The 25,409-nt window shown below is 40.9% G+C and overlaps 1 protein-coding gene across 1 annotated transcript in view; it reads right to left on the bottom strand.

Annotated features, from left to right (window-relative positions):
* The window catches only part of HNRNPU (heterogeneous nuclear ribonucleoprotein U), a 90,687-nt gene extending 77,055 nt beyond the window's left edge, over positions 1-13,632 (bottom strand). The window contains exons 1-6 of the mRNA XM_030196462.1: positions 12,656-13,632; positions 11,649-11,757; positions 11,471-11,544; positions 4,864-5,003; positions 3,850-3,949; positions 2,907-3,019 (exon numbers count right to left, since the gene is read on the bottom strand). Coding sequence (XP_030052322.1) covers positions 2,907-3,019; positions 3,850-3,949; positions 4,864-5,003; positions 11,471-11,544; positions 11,649-11,757; positions 12,656-13,265 — 1,146 coding nt within the window. The 5' untranslated portion in view covers positions 13,266-13,632. The remainder of the gene's footprint in view (positions 1-2,906; positions 3,020-3,849; positions 3,950-4,863; positions 5,004-11,470; positions 11,545-11,648; positions 11,758-12,655) is intronic.
* Positions 13,633-25,409: the final 11,777 nt, after the last annotated feature.

Here is a 25,409-nt window from a genome sequence, read left to right as displayed (position 1 = left end):
GCGCACCCAGTCCATTTGCATCAAAAAGGGCCTGGCCCAGTTCAGCAAAACACACTGGATGGAAATCCCCTGCCCTCAGGATGCCAACATCTTGGCTCAGAAACTTTTAAGTACAAACAATGAATTTTTGAATAATTTCCTTGGTTCCCAGAATTCTGTCCTTGCCCATGATTCTATGGATTTCTTAATGCAAATACACTTTTGAACAAGGTGGTGTAGTATTTTCAGGAATCTCTAAATCTTCCATAAGAGTTTCCACATTTCACAAATGTAAATTGACTGCCTTTGCTGTATTTTTTGAGAACTTCAACTTTTCCCCTCTAATTTGTGCAAATGGGCATTATTAAAGATATCTTTACATTGCTTTTCATTCTCATTCATTTGCATTGTCAACCCCCCCCCCCCCCCCCCCCCCCCCAAATAAGAACTAAATATACCACAGGAATTGATTTGGCTAATTTAGCAGACATTCTGTAGTCTTCTGAGACACAAGCTTTTGTGACTTCAAACTTAGGGGCCCTTTTACAAAGGCATGGTAGGCTGTGCCAAAACGAGACCACTGCCAGGCTAGCATGCCCCCCCCCCCCCCCCCCCCCCCGCGGTAATTTCGGATTTGGTGCGCCCATACTGCAGAGACAAATGATTATTTTTTAAAATTTCCTCTGCATGAGGTTTTTCCGGTGTCAATCAGCAGTTGGTGCATGCTGACCTATCACCATGCGTGTAGCACGTGAGCACTTACTGCTAGATTAATGGGTGGCATTAAGGGCTCAGGCCATACATAGGCGTGCTCCGATTTCAATTTTACTGCAGGCCCTTTTCCTGGGCCATTGGGAGGGGGGGGGGGGGGAGTTATTTTCCCAGACACGGTAAGAATTGGCCCAGTGAGCACCAAAAACACTACCACAGGCCATTTTTTGCCGGTAGTTGACAAGGTGTCTGTGCGGTCACCAAGCTACAGTGCCTGTAGATGGCATGGCTCTCTGGGATATCCAGGATCGCCGGTTGGATGCTCTCCTCCCGGCACCTTGAGCAAGGACCTGTCAGCATCCGGGACTGGGTAAAGGTGAACCATGGATCTGGCTGGGCGAAAGGGAGAGTCTGGCACATCCCACTGAACCTGAATGATATCCCGAAAGTCCTGATGTATAGTAAAGGTCCTCCCAGAGGACCTGATACCTTTAACCAGATACTCTGGTACCAAGGGCTGCTCATCTTCAAAGTGAAGAGTGGAGGCCACCAAGGAAATGAGTTCCTGAAGATCTTCCTTATGGAAGATCCGGACAACTGATGGATCCTCACCTAGAGATTAGGTCAGGTGTCTGTGCCTGCCTCAGAGGAGACCTGACAGGCCTTCCTCCTCCTCCTCCAGGAAGGACATATCCAAGTCCAGATCTGAGCGAAGGTCCTCCTCTGGATCCCAGGCAACCCTAGATCTCTTAGCATACACTAACTGCTTGGATAAATGATCCCCCACAGAAGCCACCCCAGCACCTGAGATTTTCAATAACACCACCACCCGGTACATCTGCAGGACAAAACCAGGGGGGAACCATCCTCCTGCACCCCTCCAGAATATACCAGGGACAGTGCAGCAGTACTGGATGCCTGTAAGGAAACTGGAACCACCTGGTCCTGAGCAGAACTTGGTGACAAGATGATGGATTTCCCCACCAAAACTGAGGGCCCTGATAACTCAAGGCTGAAAGCGAGGGTGCTGACTGAGGCACAGAAGCAGAGGGGGCCGCTGCTGAGTCTACCGTACAATAGTTACAAACTCCCAGCACACAGACGCCACGCCGCTGGCAGACTGCACAGCGCTTCAGTTTCTCTGCCATAACGCTGCAGTTTTCTTTTTTAAACCGCTCTACCATGGTAAAGAGCAGGGACAGGAAATCCAAAGTGCACCGTTCCAGACACCTAAAGAGCTGACCTGCTCGTTTGTCGAGGGGAAAGCAAGAGATAAAAAACAGCACAGGAGTTTAAAGCATAGCTGCCGCTCCCTGAAGCTACAACACCTTCCCACCAAAAGGGTGGGGGGACAGGAACCCCAGAGTAACACCCTGAGGCCTGGAAAATTCCTCTAGCACCCAAAGCCTCCAAATACCGTTCCTCGGTGCACACAAGACAAGGGCTGCTATTTTTTTATCATCTCATAGAGAGAGAGGGAGAGAGAGACTGATTAAGGGCTCACCTTCTTCCATCTGCTGGAATACTGAATCTAGGGTCACCTAGCCAGGGCTCTTACTGGTCCTCTAGAGTCAGAAGTTCTTAGTCTCCAGCTGCTGGAAGGAGTGCATGACCCATGAGTCCAATCCTAGGCCAGTCCGGAAGGACGCTAAGGAAAGGCTCGTTATAGTAAAGATTTAGCTGGGAAGTGGGTTTGTCTTTTCTCTCTCATTAAATATTCCTTACAGTTCTCCTGTAATGATCCTTGGAATCCTCTATTGTTGTGGATTACAAGGAGCTTTTGAGATTGGATTTTCCATAGTTAATTTATTATTGAACATTGTGATCTTAACTTTCTATACAAATGTTATACTTGAGGGCTCATTTTCAAAGACGACTTACAAAGTTCCATAGGTTGATATGTAACTTCATAAGTCTAAGTGCTCTGAAAAATACACCTCTTGATATGTTAAAAATAGCATAAATAAATTTTTATTTAAAACCCATAGCTGATGTGAAATGAAAGCTGAAAGCATATACTTCCTCATAACTTATACTACACCACCATGCATTATACAATACCTTCCCCCTTTAGCAAGGAAGCCTCATAACAGTAAACTTCACCACCAATTTCTAAGTACGATCAACTTGAACAAGTTGATCAGTTGAAGTATTCTTGCCAAACAGGTTCTGTAAAATTTGGGAATTTTATTTTTTAATGAGGAAAAAAAACTTACAGCAAAACATGCGATGACATCGTTTTCATCAAACTTCTCACCATAGTCCTCAGTTTCACAGTTGCTTACTTTTATCCCTTTCATGGAGTAACCATATGAATTTGGCTCCTCACCTAGTTAAAAACAAAAAAAATGTATTGCAAAGCTTTTCAAAGCCAATTTGGAATCGGATTTGGAACTCTTCTTTGCTGTTCTGCATGTTACCTGAACTTTTCCAGCGACTATCCCCACTGGGGTTTTGTCTTGGGATAAGCTAGTGAACTCAGATCTAGCTTTGGGACGCTCTACCATATAAAAATCAGCACACCATCTCAAAACAGTTTTACAGGACTAAAGCTCTTGCTACTTTTTCTATTGCTAACACTGTTTTTTATTTCCAAATCTGTTACCCATACTGGGTTTTTTTCTCACTTAACATTAAAAAGCTGGCAGTTTTCCTTTATCACACACATCCCAGTTTTAAAAACTCTTCCCATCAGCCTACATTCAAATAGTTCCCTTCTTTCATTTAGCACATATGCAGCTCTTACACAGTGTATTCATAACTGAGCACTGCTATATAGAAGACACTACCAAAATATGTTCACATTTCTCTTCAGGAATAAAAATAACTAGCTACTGAACAACCTTTTTGAAGAAACTGACAACTACATTAGATGAATAAACCCTGTGTATTCTATTTAACTTATACCCTCCTGTCTCCTAAACCAAGGCTCTAATTGGAAGCACTACAAGGTACCGACAATCTAGAGAAACAAGATCAATACTTAGTACTAGATGCAAGAGAAATTGTGTGGTCCTAAAAGATAAATTTAAGGAATTACCTTTTCTGGGTATGAATGTGGGGGATGGGCCAGTGAATAGCAGTTATTAATAAGAAAACAATTGGACACTTTAAAGCACCAACTCCTTCCCAGTGGTTTCTTGACTACAACTCACTTACCCAACAGCATTCCGCTGGTACTCATGGACCAGCCCACACGCACCTCATGGATGTCAATATCTTTTGTGTACAAATGTTTGACTGGTATCTTCTCTGTAACCTGTTTTAAACAGAAGCAGCACAGACCAAATCAAATAATTAGAATTCAAGCAAAGTGAATTGTGATTGTGGCACCAATTGTTTTCTGAAAATCTTCAATGGGTTTTAAGTTTGTTATCTTGCATTCATGGCTGGTGTTACAGAAACACTGCATAATTTCTACCATTTTACTGTAAGATTTGTAAAAAACAATTAATGTATGTCTTAATACACAAATTCTCCCGTAATAAAGAATCTGAAGTCTGGGATCTAGTCTGAATATTCTCCAGAACAGATGTGTTCTGGAGGCTGAAGTACTTGTACTAGTTGGAACGAAGTACTTTCAAGTGCAGAGAGAAGATGGCAAGGACTACTGAAAGAAAATATATCACCTAACTACAATAAACAAATTTGGAGAGAAAGCCTCAGATAAAGCTACTTTCCTTTTGTCTACATAGCTGTTATCATGGTAACACAGCAACTTCGCTACACAGGAAATTTAAACACTGGGACCAGAGGCTATTCAAGAAAAAAATGCACACATTTCAAGCTTTTTCTGCCCCATCCCTCGTGTTGGCAACCCTTTTTTAAAATCTGCTGCAAACAAAGCAAGAGACCAGAATGCACAAAGTATTTACTCTGCCAAAGTTCTGCTTATTACTCTGAGCATGGCTGTTAGCTGGGCAGGAGTATGGCACTACACTAAAACCAACTCCATCAACCCAGAGGTTTCATTCAATCGGGTACAGGGAAAGAATTATTCAGAACCAAGTACTGCCATCAACAAGCTAGTCAGAGAATGCTCCAGCTGCAGTGACACAGCAGGATGCTATCACCCATGTTACTATAGAATACATGAGGATTAGGCTTTAAAAACTCAAGTTTGCCCAACCCTCTCAGTAGGTATTATATATATACTATATAAAACAGACCAACCTTCATCTCAAAGCAGACTTTGCCTTTAGAAACCCCGTAGGAAGCCCTTCCTCCAGCCCACAGGAAGGCAAAGCTTTCCATGGTAAGAGAAGATGCACTTAAACGATCTCTTGAGATTTTGAAGTGAAGATCGCAGTTATCTGTCAAGACAAACATGACAGATTATTTCGGCTCTAGTTTTCCCAAGCAGATGTCTGAATTGGATTAAGCAGAAGTTAGGTGGGCCCAAATACAGGTTTCACTATATTTAAATAACTGCTCTTGTCACCAGTGGACATTTATGGCCCAGCAGTGTTCTTAAGGTGAAACTTGGTCATCTGCTAGGCAGAGGAAATCCAGGCATTTAAAAAGGGCTCACAGCCAATACACAGAGTTCAGACAAAGACTGCAATAAGTTTGGTGCTTAAAGCACACTATCTGTTAAAGGAAGAAAAAAAGTAGACATTTAAGCATAATGCTTTCTTTACCTCAAATTTTGACTGGCAGTACTTGATTTACACAAAAGTTAATTTTTTTGTTTGCTTTTTAATTTCATGAAGTCCTCTTGTGTTTGTTTGCTGCATCATAGTACTTACATTATGTCGTCATCTTTTTTTGCCATTATTTTTTCCCATCGATGAGGTTATGTATATAAAATTTACATACCTGCTTTCTCTTGTTTCTCGATGCATGATTCCACAGTTAAAACAATTAACACTGTAGTATAACTTGGGGGGGGGGGGGGAAGCATATATGGCCAAACAGACTAAGGGAAAATATCAGAAGGGGGGGGGGAAATAGATGTGTACCTACATGGCCCCATCTATGTTTAATCAAAAATATTTATGCCTCCTCTCCGATATAAGCCATATATATACTCAGTGAACATGCATTTTGGCTCTAATTATGTGCACTGCAAAGACTACATTAACCTAAAGACATTTTTGTACAGCAAGTTATATATCCAGGTCAGACTGGCAACTTAGTAACAGGGCTGTGCACTATCATGTGCAGGCCCAGAGTTAAACTCCTGGGTCAGCTGAGTCTGGAAATATTGTATTCACAGCACATCTAGTAGATGACTACGGGCTAAAGAAAGGCTAAGGATGGAGTCCTCTTGAATAACTCCAATCCAAAGAATAATCACTTCAATGACAGTACTAAAGGAGGGGAAGGGGATATAAATAGAGTGGAAAAATGTCCTGATAGTGGCAAGTGATGATTCATAGCCAGAGGCTGGTTATAACAGCTACAAACTTAAAAAAAAAAAAAACCACACAAGATCGAAATGGATATCAAGACAAATTTTCTCTCACTCTAGCATAAACTGGCTAAAATAGTCCATAGTAACAATAATGCCTAACCCATATTTGCAACCTAAAGCAAGCAACAAAGCGACTAAAGTATATGAAAGTTAAGTATAAAAATATTAAAATTTCACATCTACCCCCAAGTCAACCCCAATACTTTCTCCTAAATCAGAACCCCAGTATCAAACTCCATGTTCATCTTCTGGGCCTTCAGAGATGTCCCGTACTAATTCACAAGCATAAACACACCATGCCCTCACTTCAGCCTTTCAACTTAGTCTAAGCAAAGAGGGAAAGACTTGGATGAATAAAAGGAAAAGAGCAGATCAGAGTACTGTACAGTAAGAGGGATGGTACAATAAAAGGCATTAACTTTAAACTGTGATCACACACAGGAGAATTATACAATGAAGCAGAAGAGTTCAATAACCACAACAGTTTTAATTTAAATAAAAAAAATTGTCTGGAACCAAATCAAAGCTTAGCTCTACGGGCAATATGTACCTTAAAATAAATAAAATCATAAAAGCCATTTCATCAAATGAAAACTGATAGGTTAAGCCTTCTGGGAGCCCCACAGTGAAATTCTTCAATTTTTATACTGTAAAGAAATCTCAAGTTGTTGCAGAGGCTGGCAACATTTTGCATGCTGAAAAAAATCTTTGTTTCTAGTATTGGTACTATGGTTAAAGAAATGCTAACCAAAAACTATTAATCAAGTGGTCAGCACTGATGTATCCAGCTAATGCATGCAGACTCCACAGTAGTCTAAGATTATTTGTTTATAGTGCACATTACACTTTCTGTGTGTGTGTGCGCACTGCAACCACATGCCTGGCACACACTGAACCAATAGACTAAAGCAGAAAATCAGAAAGAGCCAATTATAATTAACCTTATAATATGTAAACTGCATTTGATGTACACAACTATATACAAAGTTTCTAAAACATAATCACTCTCTATTCACCTATGTATTTTTTCTAATCAGCTAGTCTGAATTTGTAACTTCAAAACACTGATTGTGTTTCCTGTTACTAAACCCCCCCAAACAATGTCACACTACCCCCCCCCCCTTTCCCATGCAACGAAAGGTATTTCCTACCAAACACATCCAATTTGAATTTCCTATTCAAAACAGAGCACCAATGGGGATCATTCTATATAATAATGATGTTAATCAGGACCTTGTGCTATGATGATGGCACAGTTTATAATCTCTGTGACCCAGAATTTAATCTTTCCCACCTTACGTTGAGAATGGACTTGCTCTAGTTAACTTCACTGTACAGTGTTTTGAATCTGGCTATACGCTAGCCAGCCTTAAAAACCATGAAATCAAAAGGGAAGATAAATTTGAGCCTCATGGAAATCAGGGTTAAAAAAAACCAAATACATGCATTTGACTTCTATTTTGAAGAGGTCTTGTTACTCATGAAATGGCTTGTGCAACATTGTAAAGACAATATTTGACTCCACATATTTCAGTCAGTCTACAGAGACCCATTATATTACCACTGTGATAGGAGTCCACAGAGACACAATTAAAGTGGCAAAATAAACACAGAAATAACACCATTAAAATGTTAAACCATGTTTTAAAGTATCCTTGTTAAAATCGCAATAAACGGGGTGGAGTGTTAAGATGGCGGCTGCTAGCTGAACGGTTATTTACCTGCTAAACATGGGAAAGAGGAAAGGTGGCCAGCTGACTCAGCTTCCTCAGTCTAGACCCCAAACTGCGAGAGGCCCAATTGACCATCATGTTCTTCAACCCGGGACATAAAATTTGAGGTTCAAGTGGCACCTTGCTTGAATCCGCACCAGGAATGAGAGACTTGGGCTGTTCTCTGGGGCACAGCATCTTGCGTAACCCAGACTCGCGAGTTTTAGTGGGCCCTCTGCTTCAGAGTTTTGAAATAGGAAAATGAAACTTTGAATCTGGTGAGGATTAGAGACCCCCAGAAGTATTGGAACCACTTCAACTCAATTCACAAGCTGAAGAAAGGGAAGTAGTTCCACCGGTTTTGCATTCTGAGACTTCCAATATAGAGACTGTGTCCAGACAGAGCCAGAGAGGATTAGTTATCTCCACTATGTTTCAAACTAAACCTGCTATGGTGACTATGAACACTCTCTGGGAAGCTACAGCGGGTATAGGAAATGTGTTCACACTGCAGTTTAATGAATTGTCTCCATCTGCTCAAACCTTGCAGTCTAGTTTAAGGTCATAAAATGGAGCTTCAACAAAATTTACTCTAGATTGTTTTGTTTTAGTTTTTTTTTTTTGTGGGAGGGGGGGGCATGACTTGTTTTCAAGTGGGTGACACTCCTACCCCTTTACCAACTGGAAAAAAAAAAAAAAGGAGAGACCCTGGTTATGGCTGAAACTCTGGATACCTTTAAAAACTATTCCAATTGAGGCGAGCAGTTGCAGGTATGTAAGACTATGAGGCTCTATCTAGTGGGGGGGGGGGGGGCTTTATTTGCTTCAACACGAGCTTAGAACAGTAAATAAAGCAGCAGAGATCACTGACCACTTCATTACTGTGGTAAAGAGACTGCAAAATACAAAAGAAGTCACCAAATTCACAAAAAAAGGAGAAGAATTCACAAGAAAACCATGTTAGGTCAAGCAAGGGATGAGTATTCACTCAGTTCATGCGAAAAACCACCAAAAAAAGTGGGGGCAAGCAAGTCTTGACTTGATCGACTTACCAACTAGAACACATCAAAATCAACTCAAACATACCTAAACCTACACTACCCAAGCTGCAAAGGCCTCAAATACAAATCAATTTACGCGTCCAGCTTCTCCTACAAAAGCACACAACTCTAGAACACATTACCAAAAGCCTTGAAAACGGCGTACGAGCACCTTATCTTCCAGAAATTACTAAAAACTAACCTATTCAAAAAAAGCATACTCCGTTGATCCAACCTAAATACCCGATCTCTGCGACACATCAAAATTAAAGTACGTAATGGTCATAATCCAACTCCTCCCCTCACATTTTCCAAACCGTGGCTGCGCCAAACAAACTTTATCTTACCACAGTATCACCTTGTATTTGTTCACCGGTGCCGGCAAATGCCTCCAGGTACTATTAGGCATATTTTCAAAGCACTTAGCCTTCCAAAGTTCCATAGGTTTCTATGGAACTTTGGAAGGTTAAGTGCTTTGAAAATATGCCTCTATGTAAGCCACATTGAGCCAACAAATATGTGGGAAAATGTGGGATACAAATGTAACAAATAAATAAATGTAGGTTATATGGATTTCTGATCAATAAATCCATCACTAGAGGCATTTTTAACACCAGGGGGAAACTATGCAAGAAACAGTGAATGAATATAGGTACTAACTACCGAGGCAGCATTTTTAAGTTTTAATATCACAATTGCTTCACATTCCCTGAGAATGTCAGCAGACCTGGCCTACTTCAGTTCTATTGGGGGTCACTAGGCACATGTTTGAATGAAATTAGATGAACAATTCAAAAGTTATAGTTCTGAAAGAATGACAAAAGACAAGATACATCAGACTTCATATATACACTGATTAAAATGCTCAACAATTCAGTGTATGAAAAAAAAAGTGACCTAAAATCTCCAATAGGTTCCTAATGGAGAACCAATTGTTTAGAAACCATTAATCATGTGCATGGTTTATAATCACTAAATTTTAGTAGCTTTACTATATATATTTATTAAAATACAAAATATGCATATTCACACTTTTTATAAAAGTGGTTCGTGCATATACCTCATACTTGTATTATCTTTGCTCTGGCCTCATATCAAGCCACAAACTTTCCACAAATACTGCAAGTGTTCCAGAACTAGAACTTATTTCCACACGCTGACTTATTTACTAGACACCTCCAAGTTGACCATTCCTATTTTCCAGTTAACTACTAGAACTTACATTGACCCAACTACACATTGAAAACTAATTGTGAAGATGTTTTCTCAGACTTTGCAATCTAGTTTCAAATGTGCCATTCTCAACCATGTAATGCTAATTGTAATAAAATCACAAGCTTTTCTATAATTAAGATAATACAAAACAGCATAGCCCTTCAGACCCTCAGGGATTGGCAGTTACAAGAGAACCATCAGGACTTCCCCAGCCAATTAATCTAATCACACTGCTTAGGCACTAGGTCATAATTAATAGTGGTTTTCCCCAAAAACAAATTATACACCTTACTAACTGAAGTATTCTAACACAAAGAGGTCTGGTTTCAGAAGAAAGTTATAGTAAGTGATGGCTATTATTTTTTTTAAAGATGTTACACAAACTACATCATAAGATACTTTGCAGTGGACATGGTTTACAATCAATTAAAATCAATTAATTTCATGCAATTGTAATTTTTACACAATTATGAGCCATATAAAACTAATAGTAGCTGTAGGTATTATCAATTTTTCCCCCACTGGACAGAGGGTGGCCTTCCTTAATAAAATATTTAAAGGCCAAGACAAAATATCCTAATGATGATAGAAAAAATACACAAAAATATTCTATTTAAAGAGCACCAAACATTCTATTTAGACTAGCAGAGAATGATGTGTGCTGATGTCACTTAAAGTGACAATATACCATCTGAAAACATTTCATCACTGATCAAATATGAGTATGTCCTTTCTTGCCTTGATTAGAGAAAGAACTTAAGACATCCACTCTTTCCCTGCTGTGGGTCCATTGATCAAGTCAACTTTTATAGCAAGCACAAAAGGTATCAAGAGAAATATTAAAATAACCAGTTTCAATACTTAAGTGAAGATTGAAATTAATAATACAAGCAGTAATGATGGCTTGCCATGCATAAGGTTTAGCACTCCATATATGAGCTTCCTGTGATAAAAACAAAGCAAGCTGTGAGCTCCAAGTTTGTGAAAGAGCAAAATTACTGAGCATCATATGACTGATAGCTTAGAAAATTAATCCTGAAATCCAGTATTTATGCAAGAATTCTACTTCAGTTTTATACAATTACTCTCAAAAGCAATAAACTGGCAGTCTTCCCAATGACTCAAACTATATTACCCTATTAAGAAGTGACTAATAGACAATTATTCTCAACTATATATATGCAGCAAAAGTGAAATATGAACTAGACATCCATTTTCAATCTGAGGTCATACAACTATATGGTTATTTTCCCTCCTCTCATTATCTACAAAATACTTATATGGTCTACAAATATTTGACATTTTGCTTTAGCGATAGGCCACCCCCCCTTAAAGATAAATACCTATATTCATGCTATAAGAAAGCACTCAAATGTTGAAAATTAAGTACAACTTACAAGTATCAAGACAAACCACTGTATCATCCAAATGCTCATCCTCCTCTTCAACTGGTGGTTGAGGAGATTTGGCCCTACAATTTAATAAAAAACAAAAAAAATTAAGCCTAAACTAAAAAAAAAAAAATAATAATAATAATAAATATATTTTTTAAATAAAGTGGTAAAAAGTAATTACCTGCTATACTTATTTTCTTCAATATATTCAAAATAGCCACGGCCATGATCCTCACGTGGTCTCTTAACGCCCCTTTTCTTCTCTCCTGCCTTCTGTTCTCCCTTTCCATCTATGATAAAAATAGCAGTTTCTCAAAAGAAGGCAGATGAACTCTCAAACAGTACAGTTCAGAACCAACCACAGCGAAAGGTCCAAGCTAAGATATAAGTTTCAATTCATGTGCTGAAGCCTTCTCTTCAGACCTAGCTCAAACTGCACACAAAGTTGCCGAGGTAAAAAATCTCCTATATTTGCATAAACATAGATTAATAAAATAGTTTTCCGTACCGTACACCCAAAGACAAAAGCCACCTGCATCAAGGCATTCTATTCCCCGCGCGCGCGCAACTTTAAAACTACCGACAATTTTAAACAAAGCATGACACCTGCAGGCAGTAGGGTTTGGCAGCTCAAAACGCGCCAGGCCCTGCACATGGCGCGCGGCTCCGACAGAATTCCGAATCCGAACGCGCCCCAATTCCCTCCCCCTTATTTATTATTATCGTTCGAACCTTCCCAGGAACGTTCTAGTGACGTCACAGTCTTTAAAACCTCCTTGCCCCACACAATATACCCGTAAGACACAAAAGTCGCGCGCCCTCCCAGAGTTAATCCTCTCACTCCAACTAAAGGTGCTTGAAAAACCGGGTCTGTATCTGCTTTGAGCGCCTACAAACTGCACCTAACCTGTATGCTCCTATTTCGGTGTTTACAGACAACATTCTCTCGCTTTTCATCGACTCTAAAAGAAACCCACTCTATAATCACTGATCGAACAAGTTTCAAGACTACAACTATAAAAAAAAACCGATACAAAAAATTAAAAACCAGACAACAAAGGCCACTGCCAATGGCGGCGGAAGCGCGCTCTCTTCGCTGCTTAACATCCCGCCCCTCCCCCACACATACGGCGCCATTAAACTCAGTATGATTTAAAAACAAATCTGACGGAGAAGATCGCCTCTTACCTTCCGCAGATTTCGAGCTGCCTCCTGCTTCCGCTTTACGATCCTTCTGTAGCCCTCTCTTGTCTCCGTGCTTTGCTGAACTGCCTCCCGGGCGCTGCCCGCCGTGCCCGTTTTCATCCCCTATATCATCGTCCTCTTCATCCTCTTCACCCACAGGGATACCCTCGTCCTCTTCCTCCTCACCCTCTTGGAAGCCCTGGTCATCGCCATTCTCATCCTCCATCGCCTGATCGGCCGTTCCCTCGCCACCGCTCGCGGCCTCCTGGGCTCCCGCCTTTGGCCGGGCCCCATTCTCTCCCCCGCAGGTCGCCGCCTCCTCCCCTAGATCCATCTGCTCCCCGCCACCGGTAGCGGCCTCCTCTTCTTCCTCCTCTTCACCCGCAGCAGTCTCTTCTTCCTCCTCAAAACCTCCCTCCGCGGACTCGCCGCCGGCGCCTTCCACCGACTCCCCGGCCCCGTTGCCTGGTCCTCCGGCCTGCTCCTCGTCGAGCGCGGCCTGTAGCCTTTCCATGAGATCGGCCTTCAGCCCTTTGTCAGAAAGACGCCGTTTTTTGAGCTCCTCTTTGAGCTCAGACACTTTCAGCTTTTTTACGCTCAAAGGCGAACTCATTTTGATTTTTGTATATTTTCTCTTCGGTTCTGATAATCGATTGTTTCGTATCGTTCCTCGTTGGATCCTTTTTGCGGCCCACAAGTATGACGGCACAAATGAGAACAGGCGCGTCGCGTGCTCTCCGGATGAAAAAAAAAATCAGGTAAAATAAAAATAGGTACGGTGGACACACAAAAAGCCAAAAAAATTAAAATAAAATAAAATCGAACTGGACGGTTGGATTCGCTGGCTCGCGGAACCCCTCCTGCCTGCCTCTCTCAGCGCGCGCTGTTTGCCTCACCGCGAGGGTCTCCAAGCTCGCACTGCAGAGCGGACCCGCCTGGAGTCGACGAACTGCGCCAATTCCTTTCAGCGGGATTGAGACGTAGAAAGGGAGGGGAGCGTCTCGGGAGCACGCACGCACGCACACAACGAGGCAGCACCATTGAGTTGAGTGGGCGGGCAGATGGCGAGCTTCCGGCATCATGACTACCACGCATATGCAAAAGAGAAAAATATTCGCTTCCTGGATTTGGCCTGAAAAGAAGGCGGTAAAATAAAATCCCCCTTCATTTCACGCCGTGTAGTTCTGTAATACAAATCTGCCTTAGACGGCCAAACTCTTTAAAAGTACAGGGGACCAAAATTGGTTAATGGACTTTTTATTTATTTGTTTTGTGTGCTGGACCAGAGTTTAAACCAGTTTTAACAATAGGTAGAACTGAAACAGTAAGGATGGGGTATCCCAGAGAAAGGCGATGCAAGTAAGGGAATAATCAGATACGCTCAGGACACATAAACAGTCTCAAGGAATACTAGAGATATAGAAACTGATATGCAAGATATCAGATATGCACTTTTGCCAAAACTGACATATTCTAATTAAGAATACAATATTTTTCTACCTTTATTGCCTGAGCATTTTTTTTTCTTCATTTGCTTTGGTCCCAGTCAGTGTCTCTTCTGCCTTTTTTTTAATTCTCTTGCCAGAATTTCTTGGCCACTTGACATGTCTTCTCACTCCATGCCCACCATCCATGTTCCCTCTGTGTCCCTTATTTGTCCTATTTAGCAGTATGCCTTGTAACGCTATAGAAATTATAAATAGTAGTAGTACTCCTCACATGTTCCTCATCTACCTTCTCAATGTCCCTACCCCCCCCCCCCACCCCATATTAAGCATTGCCCTTCTGTGTCCCTATCCCATCCCATAGGTCCAGCATCTCACCATCTCTTGTTCAGCGTATCCCCTTTCTCCTCCCCTCTTACACGTGCCCCACCCTGGGCCAGCATCTCTCCCCTGGCCCCCCTTCTAGCCCAGCATTTTTCTCTATCTCCTTCCATAGGTCCAGTGTCTCACCATCTCTTCTCCCACATCCCCTGGTCTGCTCTCTTTTCCCTCACCAAGTGTATTGCATCTCTCCTTTTCCCTTCATCCTGCAGATCTGGCCATCTCTCCCTTTTCCCTTAATCCCCTGCCACAAGTCTGGGTTCTGTCTCTCCTTTAATCAGAAAAGGTGGGACCAAACAGCAAGATGGACCTGGCCAGCTGGAAGCAGCGTGCCTTCAGCGCAGCCTGCGGTTCACTGCTTATTGAGGACCGTGGGAAGAGGGAGGAGAGATGTTGCTGGCTGGACCCGCAGAAGGGAAGAAAGGAAGGAAGGGAAGAAGAGCTCAGCTGCCTTACTGCAGGGACAGGGAATGGGGAGCTTGAGACAGCAAAAAAGCAGCTTTTGTGGTGCTGGTTTTAAGTGTCTGTCGGCAGCCGGCCTGGCCAGGCTGGAAACTGGCCAGTTGACAACCATAACTGCCCAGGTATTGGAAAGTGTGACCCAGCTGGGTGTTTTGGGCTCTTTGTTGTAATATTCTTTGGTAGGGAGTCTGGGTTGTGTGGTACTTTGGTAGTAACAGAAAGTACCCCTGCCTCAGTAGCGCAATTCACATCTTTTTCCACAGCAGGGGACTTGTTACTCTGTTGAACATGTCTGGAGGTTCTTCTCTCTGATTGATTGGTCAAAAATTGAGGTGAAGGAAGCTATTAGAGTTAGAAGAACATCCTTCAGAAAATGGAAGAAGGATCCAACTGAAAATAATAGGCAACTTCATAAGGAATGGCAAGTGAAATGTAAAATGCTGATAATGAAGCAAAGAGAGACTCTGAAAAGAAGATTGCATTGGAGGCAAAAACACATAATAACGTTTTAGGTATATTAGAAGCAAGAAGCCGATAAAAAGTTCAGTTGGACCACTAGATGACCAAGGGATAAAAGGGACACTCAGGGAAAACAGGGCCCTAGCAGATATTCTTCACTTCAGCCTTCACTGAAGAAGATGTGAGGGGCATACCAGTGCCAGAAATGGTATTCAATGCTGATGAGTCAGAGAAGTTGAAACAAATTTCTGTAATCCTGGAAGTACTAGCAGAAATTACTAATGAACTTGCAGAACTATTGTTAGTAATATGTAATTTATCTTTAAAATCAAGCATGGTACTGGAAGATTGGAGGGTGGCCACTGTAACGCCAATTAAAAAAAAAAAGTAACAGAGGTGATCTGTGAATTATAGATGGGTGAGGCTGATATCGATGCAGGGCAAAATGGTAGAGACTATTATATAGAACAAAATTACTAAGCATATGTATAGGCATGGATTAATGAGACAAAACCAACATGAATTTAGTCAAGGGAAATCTTGCCTCACCAATCTGCTATATTTCCTTGAAGGGGTGAACAAACATGTAGATAAAATGAGCCAGCCAATATTGTGTATCTGGCTTCAAAAGTACCCCATGGATGACGCCCAAGAAAATTGGAAAGTCATGGGATAGGAGGTAGTGTCTTATTGTGGATTAAGAGATAGGAAACAGACAGTAGGGTTAATGGTCAATATTCTCAGTGGAGAAGGGTAGATAGTGGCAGAGGCGTAGCCAGGTTTTGACATCAAGAGGAGCAAACGTTTGTAAATTAGGCGCTAGAAGTGATTTATAGTAGTAGTACTAGTCAGTGTCGGACAGGTGGCAGTGCCGGTATTGTCGCTTAGGTGCAGTGACTGTGGCCGGCAATGATTAACACAGGCTGCTTCTACTGCATCCCACCTACAAGGAACCTGGAAGTTACATCAGGAGACAGGAGGTAGCAGAGGTCCCAGGACTGGCCAGAAAAGGCAGCCTGTCTTTTTATTTCCAGCTCTTGAAATTTGTATTAATTTTATAATGATACAGGGAAGAGAAATGAAAAGTACAAGGAATAATCAAATAGTCAAATCAAAGAATATCAATATACTAGTAAAAAAGGCCCGTTTCTGTTTGAAAGGAAACAGGCGCTAGCAAGGTTTTCCTCTGAGTGTGTATGTTTGAGAGAGTGTATGTGAGATTGACTGTGTGAGAGAGGCTTCTGTTCCTGCTGCTGTGCATTCCCCGTGTTGTGCTGATTCGCTGCTCCCTGTATTGTGACTCCGCACCTCTCCCTTCTACTGGCCAATCTGGTGTGGGTTGTGTGACGTCACTATTATCTACTCCAACTCCAGACCACCTCCAAGGGATCCACGGTCCCAGGCAGCTTCAGAATGTTGGAGGTGAGAATTATTATATAGGATATGTAATAGAGGAGAGAAAGGTAGGAAGGTAAAGGGGGGGATTAGGGGAAAGCAATATTATAAATAAATTCAAAACAGAACCTGCAATTTACATGGGAATTTATAAATTAATAATTACAATTAGAAAGGACCAAAAGGATAGGTTCAAAAAATTACAATCAAATATTACGGCGAGCTCTTGTTTAAAGAAAGATAAATTGTAAAAGGCAACCACACTTTGTCAAAATATAAGGAATTTCTAACTTTGATGGCTAAAGATAAGTCAAATTTGTGAATTTGTAAAACAAAATGCCACCAAAAGTGAGAGTTAAGAAAGGAATTATCCTTCCAATTTGCCAAAACCATTTTTAGACCTATAGCAATTAACGTATCATACAATTTGGAGGAATATTTATCTAAAACCTTTTCAATAACAAGCAAACCAAATATGATTTTACTGATTGAAAGCGTTTCAGATAAATGAAAAATATTAGAAATCATACACCAAATATTCCAAAATTTGAAAGTTTTAGAACAATTAAAAACAATATGATTGAAGGTTCCTATAGCTGATTTACAAGACCAGCACAAGTTATTATCCAAGAGACCAGCAGTTTTCATCTTATGAGGAGTCCATAATGACCTGTGATGAAGAAAGAAAAGAGATTGCAAATAATTTGCAGATGCTATAGGTCTACAGATTTTGGCCCAGAACAAACTCCACTGCTGATCTGTCAAGTGGTATTTCAGCTCAGATTCCCATATAGCTCTTAGACTACATTTACCACTGTAAAGTTAAGTATTCATAAACTTGTATAACTTGGAGACAACTACTACTACTACTATTCAGCATTTATAACAACATGACCTTTTGATGTGATTGAAAAGACAAAATCAAAGAGAGAAAGGGCAGCCAGTCGTAAGGATGATAAATAAGTCTGCATGGAGTCAAAACAATGCTTCAACTGAATCCAACAGAAATATTGGGTAGAGTGCAGGTTGAACTGAGTTTGAAGTCCTGAGAACGGTTTCAATTTGTTATTTGATAAAAAACATCTTCAACAGACCAAATGTTACTGTGAAACCATTCTTTCCATTGGAGAGGATGGTTATTTATGTGAATATTAGGGTTATACCATAAGGATGACTTCAATGAAGTGTCAGATGGAATGACCATAAGATTATCTAGTTTTAGTAAAGATGAAAACACAGAGGAAATCAAGGGATCTTGTTTTAATTTGTCCATAAGCGTTAAAGGCAGATGTGAGCTAAGATCTAGGGGATACCATTTACTTTTTTCAATTTGTAACCATGAAGGGGGGAATAGGCCAGATCACTTACTAACCACTTGGAGGCTTGCTGTAATATGAAGGCTCTATGATAAGTGAGGAAATCTGGGAATAAAACCCCAAATTTCTCTTTAGTTGATTTAAGAGTAGTAAGAGCAATTTTCGGAGTTTTCCCAGACCACAAGAACTTACTTAAAATTTTGTCAATACTTTTATAAAAGCAAGGGGGAAATAAAATAGATAACATACTTAAAACAGTTGGTCCTGGACGCCGCGGGTGTGTCGGAGGGGCTGATCGGAGGGCGATCCATCAGCGAACGCAGACTTGCCGCTGTGAACTTGGGGGGAGCTGCCACTGAGGGACGTGAACTGTTTTTTTTTAAATGCCTATAATTTGCATCTTATATTAAGATATTACATCTAGAACTGTAATCTGCCTCACTCATCCCATAGCATGATATTGTATTTAGAACTGCAATCTGCTTTAAATGCCTGTATTTTGCATCTTGAACTGTAATATGCCTATCTTTAACCTCATAGCATTATATTGCATCCATAACTGTAATCTGCTTTAAATGCCGATAATTTGCATCTCATAACATGATACTATATCTAGAACTATAATTTGCTTTAAACCGCTTTTTAAAATCAACATCTCACAGCATGATACTGCTTATAGAACTGTAACTTGCCTTTCTTAAACCTTAAAGCAATGGTATTAAGATTTGATAACCGATTTGATATCATCTAATGCTCTAAACTACATAAACTAATACACAAACTAATACTGATATGAATTCCAGTAAACTATTCCTAACTATCTACTGCCTCACCCTAATCCAACACACAATCATAATCCCTAGTATAGACAACAATAGTCCCACAACTCACAAACCACCCACACAACCCATAAACAACATGCTTATTCAAAAAATAAAAAAAGGCCACGAAAAACCTACTATCCACGGACACCATCAACAGAAAGAAAAGAAAGAACTTAACAAACTCACATATCAAGAAGACAGACAACTGATAAAAATTACCACTACCTCGAACCCAACTGAACACCACCAACTAATACAAATAGGCTACATCAATGCCAGATCGGCAGTTAATAAAACCACAACTACAGTGGTGGAAATAAGTATTTGATCCCTTGCTGATTTTGTAAGTTTGCCCACTGACAAAGACATGAGCAGCCCATAATTGAAGGGTAGGTTATTGGTAACAGTGAGAGATAGCACATCACAAATTAAATCCGGAAAATCACATTGTGGAAAGTATATGAATTTATTTGCATTCTGCAGAGGGAAATAAGTATTTGATCCCCCACCAACCAGTAAGAGATCTGGCCCCTACAGACCAGGTAGATGCTCCAAATCAACTCATTACCTGCATGACAGACAGCTGTCGGCAATGGTCACCTGTATGAAAGACACCTGTCCACAGACTCAGTGAATCAGTCAGACTCTAACCTCTACAAAATGGCCAAGAGCAAGGAGCTGTCTAAGGATGTCAGGGACAAGATCATACACCTGCACAAGGCTGGAATGGGCTACAAAACCATCAGTAAGACGCTGGGCGAGAAGGAGACAACTGTTGGTGCCATAGTAAGAAAATGGAAGAAGTACAAAATGACTGTCAATCGACAAAGATCTGGGGCTCCACGCAAAATCTCACCTCGTGGGGTATCCTTGATCATGAGGAAGGTTAGAAATCAGCCTACAACTACAAGGGGGGAACTTGTCAATGATCTCAAGGCAGCTGGGACCACTGTCACCACGAAAACCATTGGTAACACATTACGACATAACGGATTGCAATCCTGCAGTGCCCGCAAGGTCCCCCTGCTCCGGAAGGCACATGTGACGGCCCGTCTGAAGTTTGCCAGTGAACACCTGGATGATGCCGAGAGTGATTGGGAGAAGGTGCTGTGGTCAGATGAGACAAAAATTGAGCTCTTTGGCATGAACTCAACTCGCCGTGTTTGGAGGAAGAGAAATGCTGCCTATGACCCAAAGAACACCGTCCCCACTGTCAAGCATGGAGGTGGAAATGTTATGTTTTGGGGGTGTTTCTCTGCTAAGGGCACAGGACTACTTCACCGCATCAATGGGAGAATGGATGGGGCCATGTACCGTACAATTCTGAGTGACAACCTCCTTCCCTCCGCCAGGGCCTTAAAAATGGGTCGTGGCTGGGTCTTCCAGCACGACAATGACCCAAAACATACAGCCAAGGCAACAAAGGAGTGGCTCAGGAAGAAGCACATTAGGGTCATGGAGTGACCTAGCCAGTCACCAGACCTTAATCCCATTGAAAACTTATGGAGGGAGCTGAAGCTGCGAGTTGCCAAGCGACAGCCCAGAACTCTTAATGATTTAGAGATGATCTGCAAAGAGGAGTGGACCAAAATTCCTCCTGACATGTGTGCAAACCTCATCATCAACTACAGAAGACGTCTGACCGCTGTGCTTGCCAACAAGGGTTTTGCCACCAAGTATTAGGTCTTGTTTGCCAGAGGGATTAAATACTTATTTCCCTCTGCAGAATGCAAATAAATTCATATACTTTCCACAATGTGATTTTCCGGATTTAATTTGTGATGTGCTATCTCTCACTGTTACCAATAACCTACCCTTCAATTATGGGCTGCTCATGTCTTTGTCAGTGGGCAAACTTACAAAATCAGCAAGGGATCAAATACTTATTTCCACCACTGTATAACCGACTGGATTACTGATGAACATCTTGATTTCCTACTTATTAGCGAAACTTGGATCCATGACTCCAAAGATCCAATAATCCTAGAGCTCTGCCCCCCAGGATACAAAATTACCCACTGGACGAGAGAAGGAAAAAGAGGAGGAGGTATAACAATAATTTATAAATCTCAATTCACAGTCGCAACAACAGCAGAATCTATGCTTCCCCAACTTGAAATAGCTTCAGTCAGAATCAACCACCCCAAACTACGTGATCACCTAATCCTATTCTACAGACCCCCGGGCAACTGGCAAGACTCACAAACACACTTTATGGATTTCATATCGAATACCTGCATTTCCATCCAGGACCTTCTCATAGCAGGAGACATTAATCTTCATCTTGAAGACACCAACTCAAGCAATGTACGTGAATGCAAGGAATTCCTCCAACTACGGGAGCTTCACTGGCCAAGCATGCAACCCACCATAACAAAGGACACACATTAGATATTATCACCCACAAATTCTCAGCAGAACATAATCTCACACTTATAAACACAAAGTGGACAGCCACGCCATGGTCCGATCACTACAAAGCAAACCTCTCCCTCCGCTGGAGAACAAAAAAGACACAACAAAAAAAACCTACACTACGAGAGGCAAAATAGACTCACCAACATTCTGGCAGCAATTTTATACCGACGAATGGACAACGCCTACAGACTCACCCCAATTTCTCCAAGAATGGGATAACAGATGTAGAACAGTACTAGACAACATAGCCCCATTGCAAACCAGAACCTCACATAGAAAAAACTCAATACCATGGTTTAACGAAGAATTGAAAGAACTAAAAACACAGGTCAGAAGATTAGAACGAGCATGGAGCAAGAAAAAACGACAAACATACACTCAAAGACTGGAAACAGCTACAAAGAAAATACAAATACACTATTAGACAAACTAAAAGAATGTACTACAAAACCAAAATAGGGATTGAAAGAGTGAATATGATCCATTGTGCAAAGGTGGGAGCAGGGACTTCAAACCAGTGAGTTTGACATCAGTAATGGCTTGATACTTAAACAAAAAAATCTTATCTTGGTGGACACCAGGAGAAGATCCTGACAAATATACTTGATTAATCACTTTTGTGAGATCCAGTAACCATTGCCTATCTATCTGCACTTCAGTGAAGCTTTTGACTATTGCAAATATACAAAATTAATGTGTAAGGTGATTGATGTGGGAGTGGTGCAAATGATTTTACATAAATTAGGCGCTTGAGGAGCAGGACAGAGTGTGATGGTTAATGAAGGCAAGGTGATCAGTGAGGTTCCCTTGAGCTCACATTAGGTTTTAATGTTCAGATTTTGTGGTACTGATGTTGGCAGTTCCTAGCCACTTTTAATAATTTGATGCTCTTTGGTGTATAGTTGGTTAGTGTGCCAGAAATAAACCTTGATCAACAGACAGTGGGATTTGTTGTTAAAGAAAGCAATTGGCAGTATTTTCCCCTTGATAGAGATTCATTCATTTATTTTGGCCAGAAGGTCAATTTTCAGATATTTCAAGCCTTTCCCATGGCGATATCGTGTCAAAGTTGGTCCATGATCGATCTGCTGGGCTTTCCTTGGGTTTTGGATTTAGACATTCAAGGATGCTTGTGTACTCAGTTGTGTTGGTGGGTATCATGAGTCGGAGCTTTATAATTTTTTCATTGAAGTAGTTCGCAAGATTGGTTGCGGATGGGGTTTCTATGTTGTTAGAGGTAACCGGTGTAGTATTTAGGATTTTGTTTACGAGTGAGAAGAGTTTGTGTGTATTTTTGTAGTTTGGTCCTATTTTGGTTTTGTAGTACATTCTTTTAGTTTGTCTAATAGTGTATTTGTATTTTCTTTGTAGCTGTTTCCAGTCTTTGAGTGTATGTTTGTCTTTTTTTCTTGTTCCATGCTCGTTCTAATCTTCTGACCTGTGTTTTTAGTTCTTTCAATTCTTCGTTAAACCATGGTATTGAGTTTTTTCTATGTGAGGTTCTGGTTTGCAGTGGGGCTATGTTGTCTAGTACTGTTCTACATCTGTTATCCCATTCTTGGAGAAATTGGGGTGAGTCTGTAGGCGTTGTCCATTCGTCGGTATAAAATTGCTGCCAGAATGTTGGTGAGTCTATTTTGCCTCTCGTAGTGTAGGTTTTTTTTGTTGTGTCTTTTTTGTTCTCCAGCGGAGGGAGAGGTTTGCTTTGTAGTGATCGGACCATGGCGTGGCTGTCCACTTTGTGTTTATAAATGAAATCACCAACGAAATCAACCAAAGCCTCCAAATCATGCACTCCTGGACAGATGCATTCCAGCTGAAACTCAATGCAGAAAAAAAACACAGTGTCTTATACTTACCTCACAACACAACAAAAACAACTACTCCACCATAACCACACCATACTGCTCTCTCCCCGTTGCACAAAATCTGAAAATTCTTGGAGTTACCATTGAGCGAAACCTCACACTCAATGCTCACGTGAAGAACACAACGAAAAAGATGTTCCACTCCATGTGGAAACTCAAAAGAGTAAAACCTTTCTTCCCGAGATACATATTCCGTACCCTAGTACAGTCACGGTAATAAGTCATCTGGACTACTGCAACGCACTGTACGCTGGCTACAAAGAACAGACTATCAAAAAACTCCAAACAGCCCTGAATACCGCCGCCAGACTCATATTTGGAAAAACCAAATACGAAAGTGCAAAACCCCTAAGAGAGAAACTTCACTGGCTCCCACTCAAGGAACGCATTGTGTTCAAGATCTGCACAATTGTACACAAAATCATTCATGCACACGCCCCGATCTACATGCTAAACCTCGTGGACTTGCCCCCCAGGAACGCCATGAGATCATCCTGCAAATTTCTCAACCTGCACTTCCCCAGCTATAAAGGACTAAAATACAAGCTGATACACGCCACCACCTTCTCTTACATGAGCACACAGCTGTGGAATGCATTACCTACAGCCCTGAAAGCTATTGACGAAATAACCAACTTCCGCAAATCTTTGAAGACACAGCTCTTCAACAAGGCCTACAAAGAGAACCCATAACCTCACAAAACTACCTCACCAATCCTTCTAATTATTAAAGTCCACCTTCCATACTATCCTGCCTAACACCTTCCTTTTCTTTTCTCTTCTCTTATTTAATCTCTATACAATACTAATAGTGTATCTGATATCATGGAAGGACTATGTCATAACAAACTCTGTAAGCCACATTGAGCCTGCAAATAGGTGGGAAAATGTGGGATACAAATACAATAAATAAATAAAATAAAATGAACATAATTTTTGGGGAGATCATCATTTTATTGACTCCAGCTGATCCCACCAGGACAGGTAAAGAGGAGACCAGGTTTTAAGGAGGGTCTGAACCATGTCCAGTATTTTTGTAATTAGTTTCCATGGTATCCTTTAGGGAAGAAGCAAGGTCTATTCCTAGGTGTCTTATTTTACAGGATGACCAGGTAAGACCAAATGGAGCTATCATATCAGGAGTAGCTAATATATTAAAAGGAAGGACTTCCGTTTTTTGGATATTAATTTTATATCATGAAAAAGATGCATACAAATAAACTAATTAAAAAAAATGAGGTACAGAATATTCAGGGTTAGACAAAAAAAGCATAATATCATCAGCATAAGCTGAAATTTTAAATTCTAGGGATGAAAATTTGATTCCTAATATATCCCTGGAGGAAAGAACAGCTAATAATAACAGTTCTAAAGCTATATTAAACAATAAAGGGGAAAGGGGACACCCTTGCCTAGTACCTCTGTGAAGAAAAACTATTTCAGAAATGGTGTTATTAACAAGAATACCAGCTGTTGGGTTGTTGTATAAAATTTTAACCTAGTTAATGAAGTGTAAAGGGGCCCCAAACCACTGTAACGTGTGGAAAAGGAACCACCAGTCTACTCTGTCAAAAGTTTTTTCAGCGTCTATTGACACAGCAATAACGGGATCCTGATTTAACTTAGCCTGGAGTGATATATGGTGAAAGAGACGGGCATTATCCGAAATAAGTCTATTAGGCATAAAGCCCACTTGGTTAGGATGGATAATTGTGGAAACAACTTTAGATAGCCTTTTGGTTAGAATTTTTGCAAAGATTTTGTAATCCACATTTAATAACGAAATGGGCCTGTAATTGCACACTTGTGTTGAGTCTTTATTTGGTTTAGGCAGAACCGTAATAATAGCTTAATTGAATCTGCTAGGAAAATTAATGTTTCTTTCTAACTCCTTATAGAGCATTATTAAAGGGTTCACCAAGTCATTAGTCACTAGGATATCTTCTTAACTACAAGTAAAAGTAAACCTTTTTGTTCTCTGGATAACCTCAAGCTGGAAGGGCAAGATGAGTGTCCTGACCCGTTGACTGACAACCAGGGGGATGGGGCACAGACTATAAACAGAATTGACTTATGAACACAGAAGGTCTGAGAAGGATTAACACTACTCCTACAGATCTGGACACTCTCAAACAGTGTAAGGCCCAAAGACAGTGTAGTCCCTCAGAGTATACAATGTTATCGTAGCT

This window comes from Microcaecilia unicolor, chromosome 3 (genome assembly GCF_901765095.1).
Source record: "Microcaecilia unicolor chromosome 3, aMicUni1.1, whole genome shotgun sequence".
NCBI lineage: Eukaryota > Metazoa > Chordata > Amphibia > Gymnophiona > Siphonopidae > Microcaecilia > Microcaecilia unicolor.
Note: the sequence above shows the minus strand (reverse complement) of the source record. Positions and strands in the feature narration are given on the sequence as shown.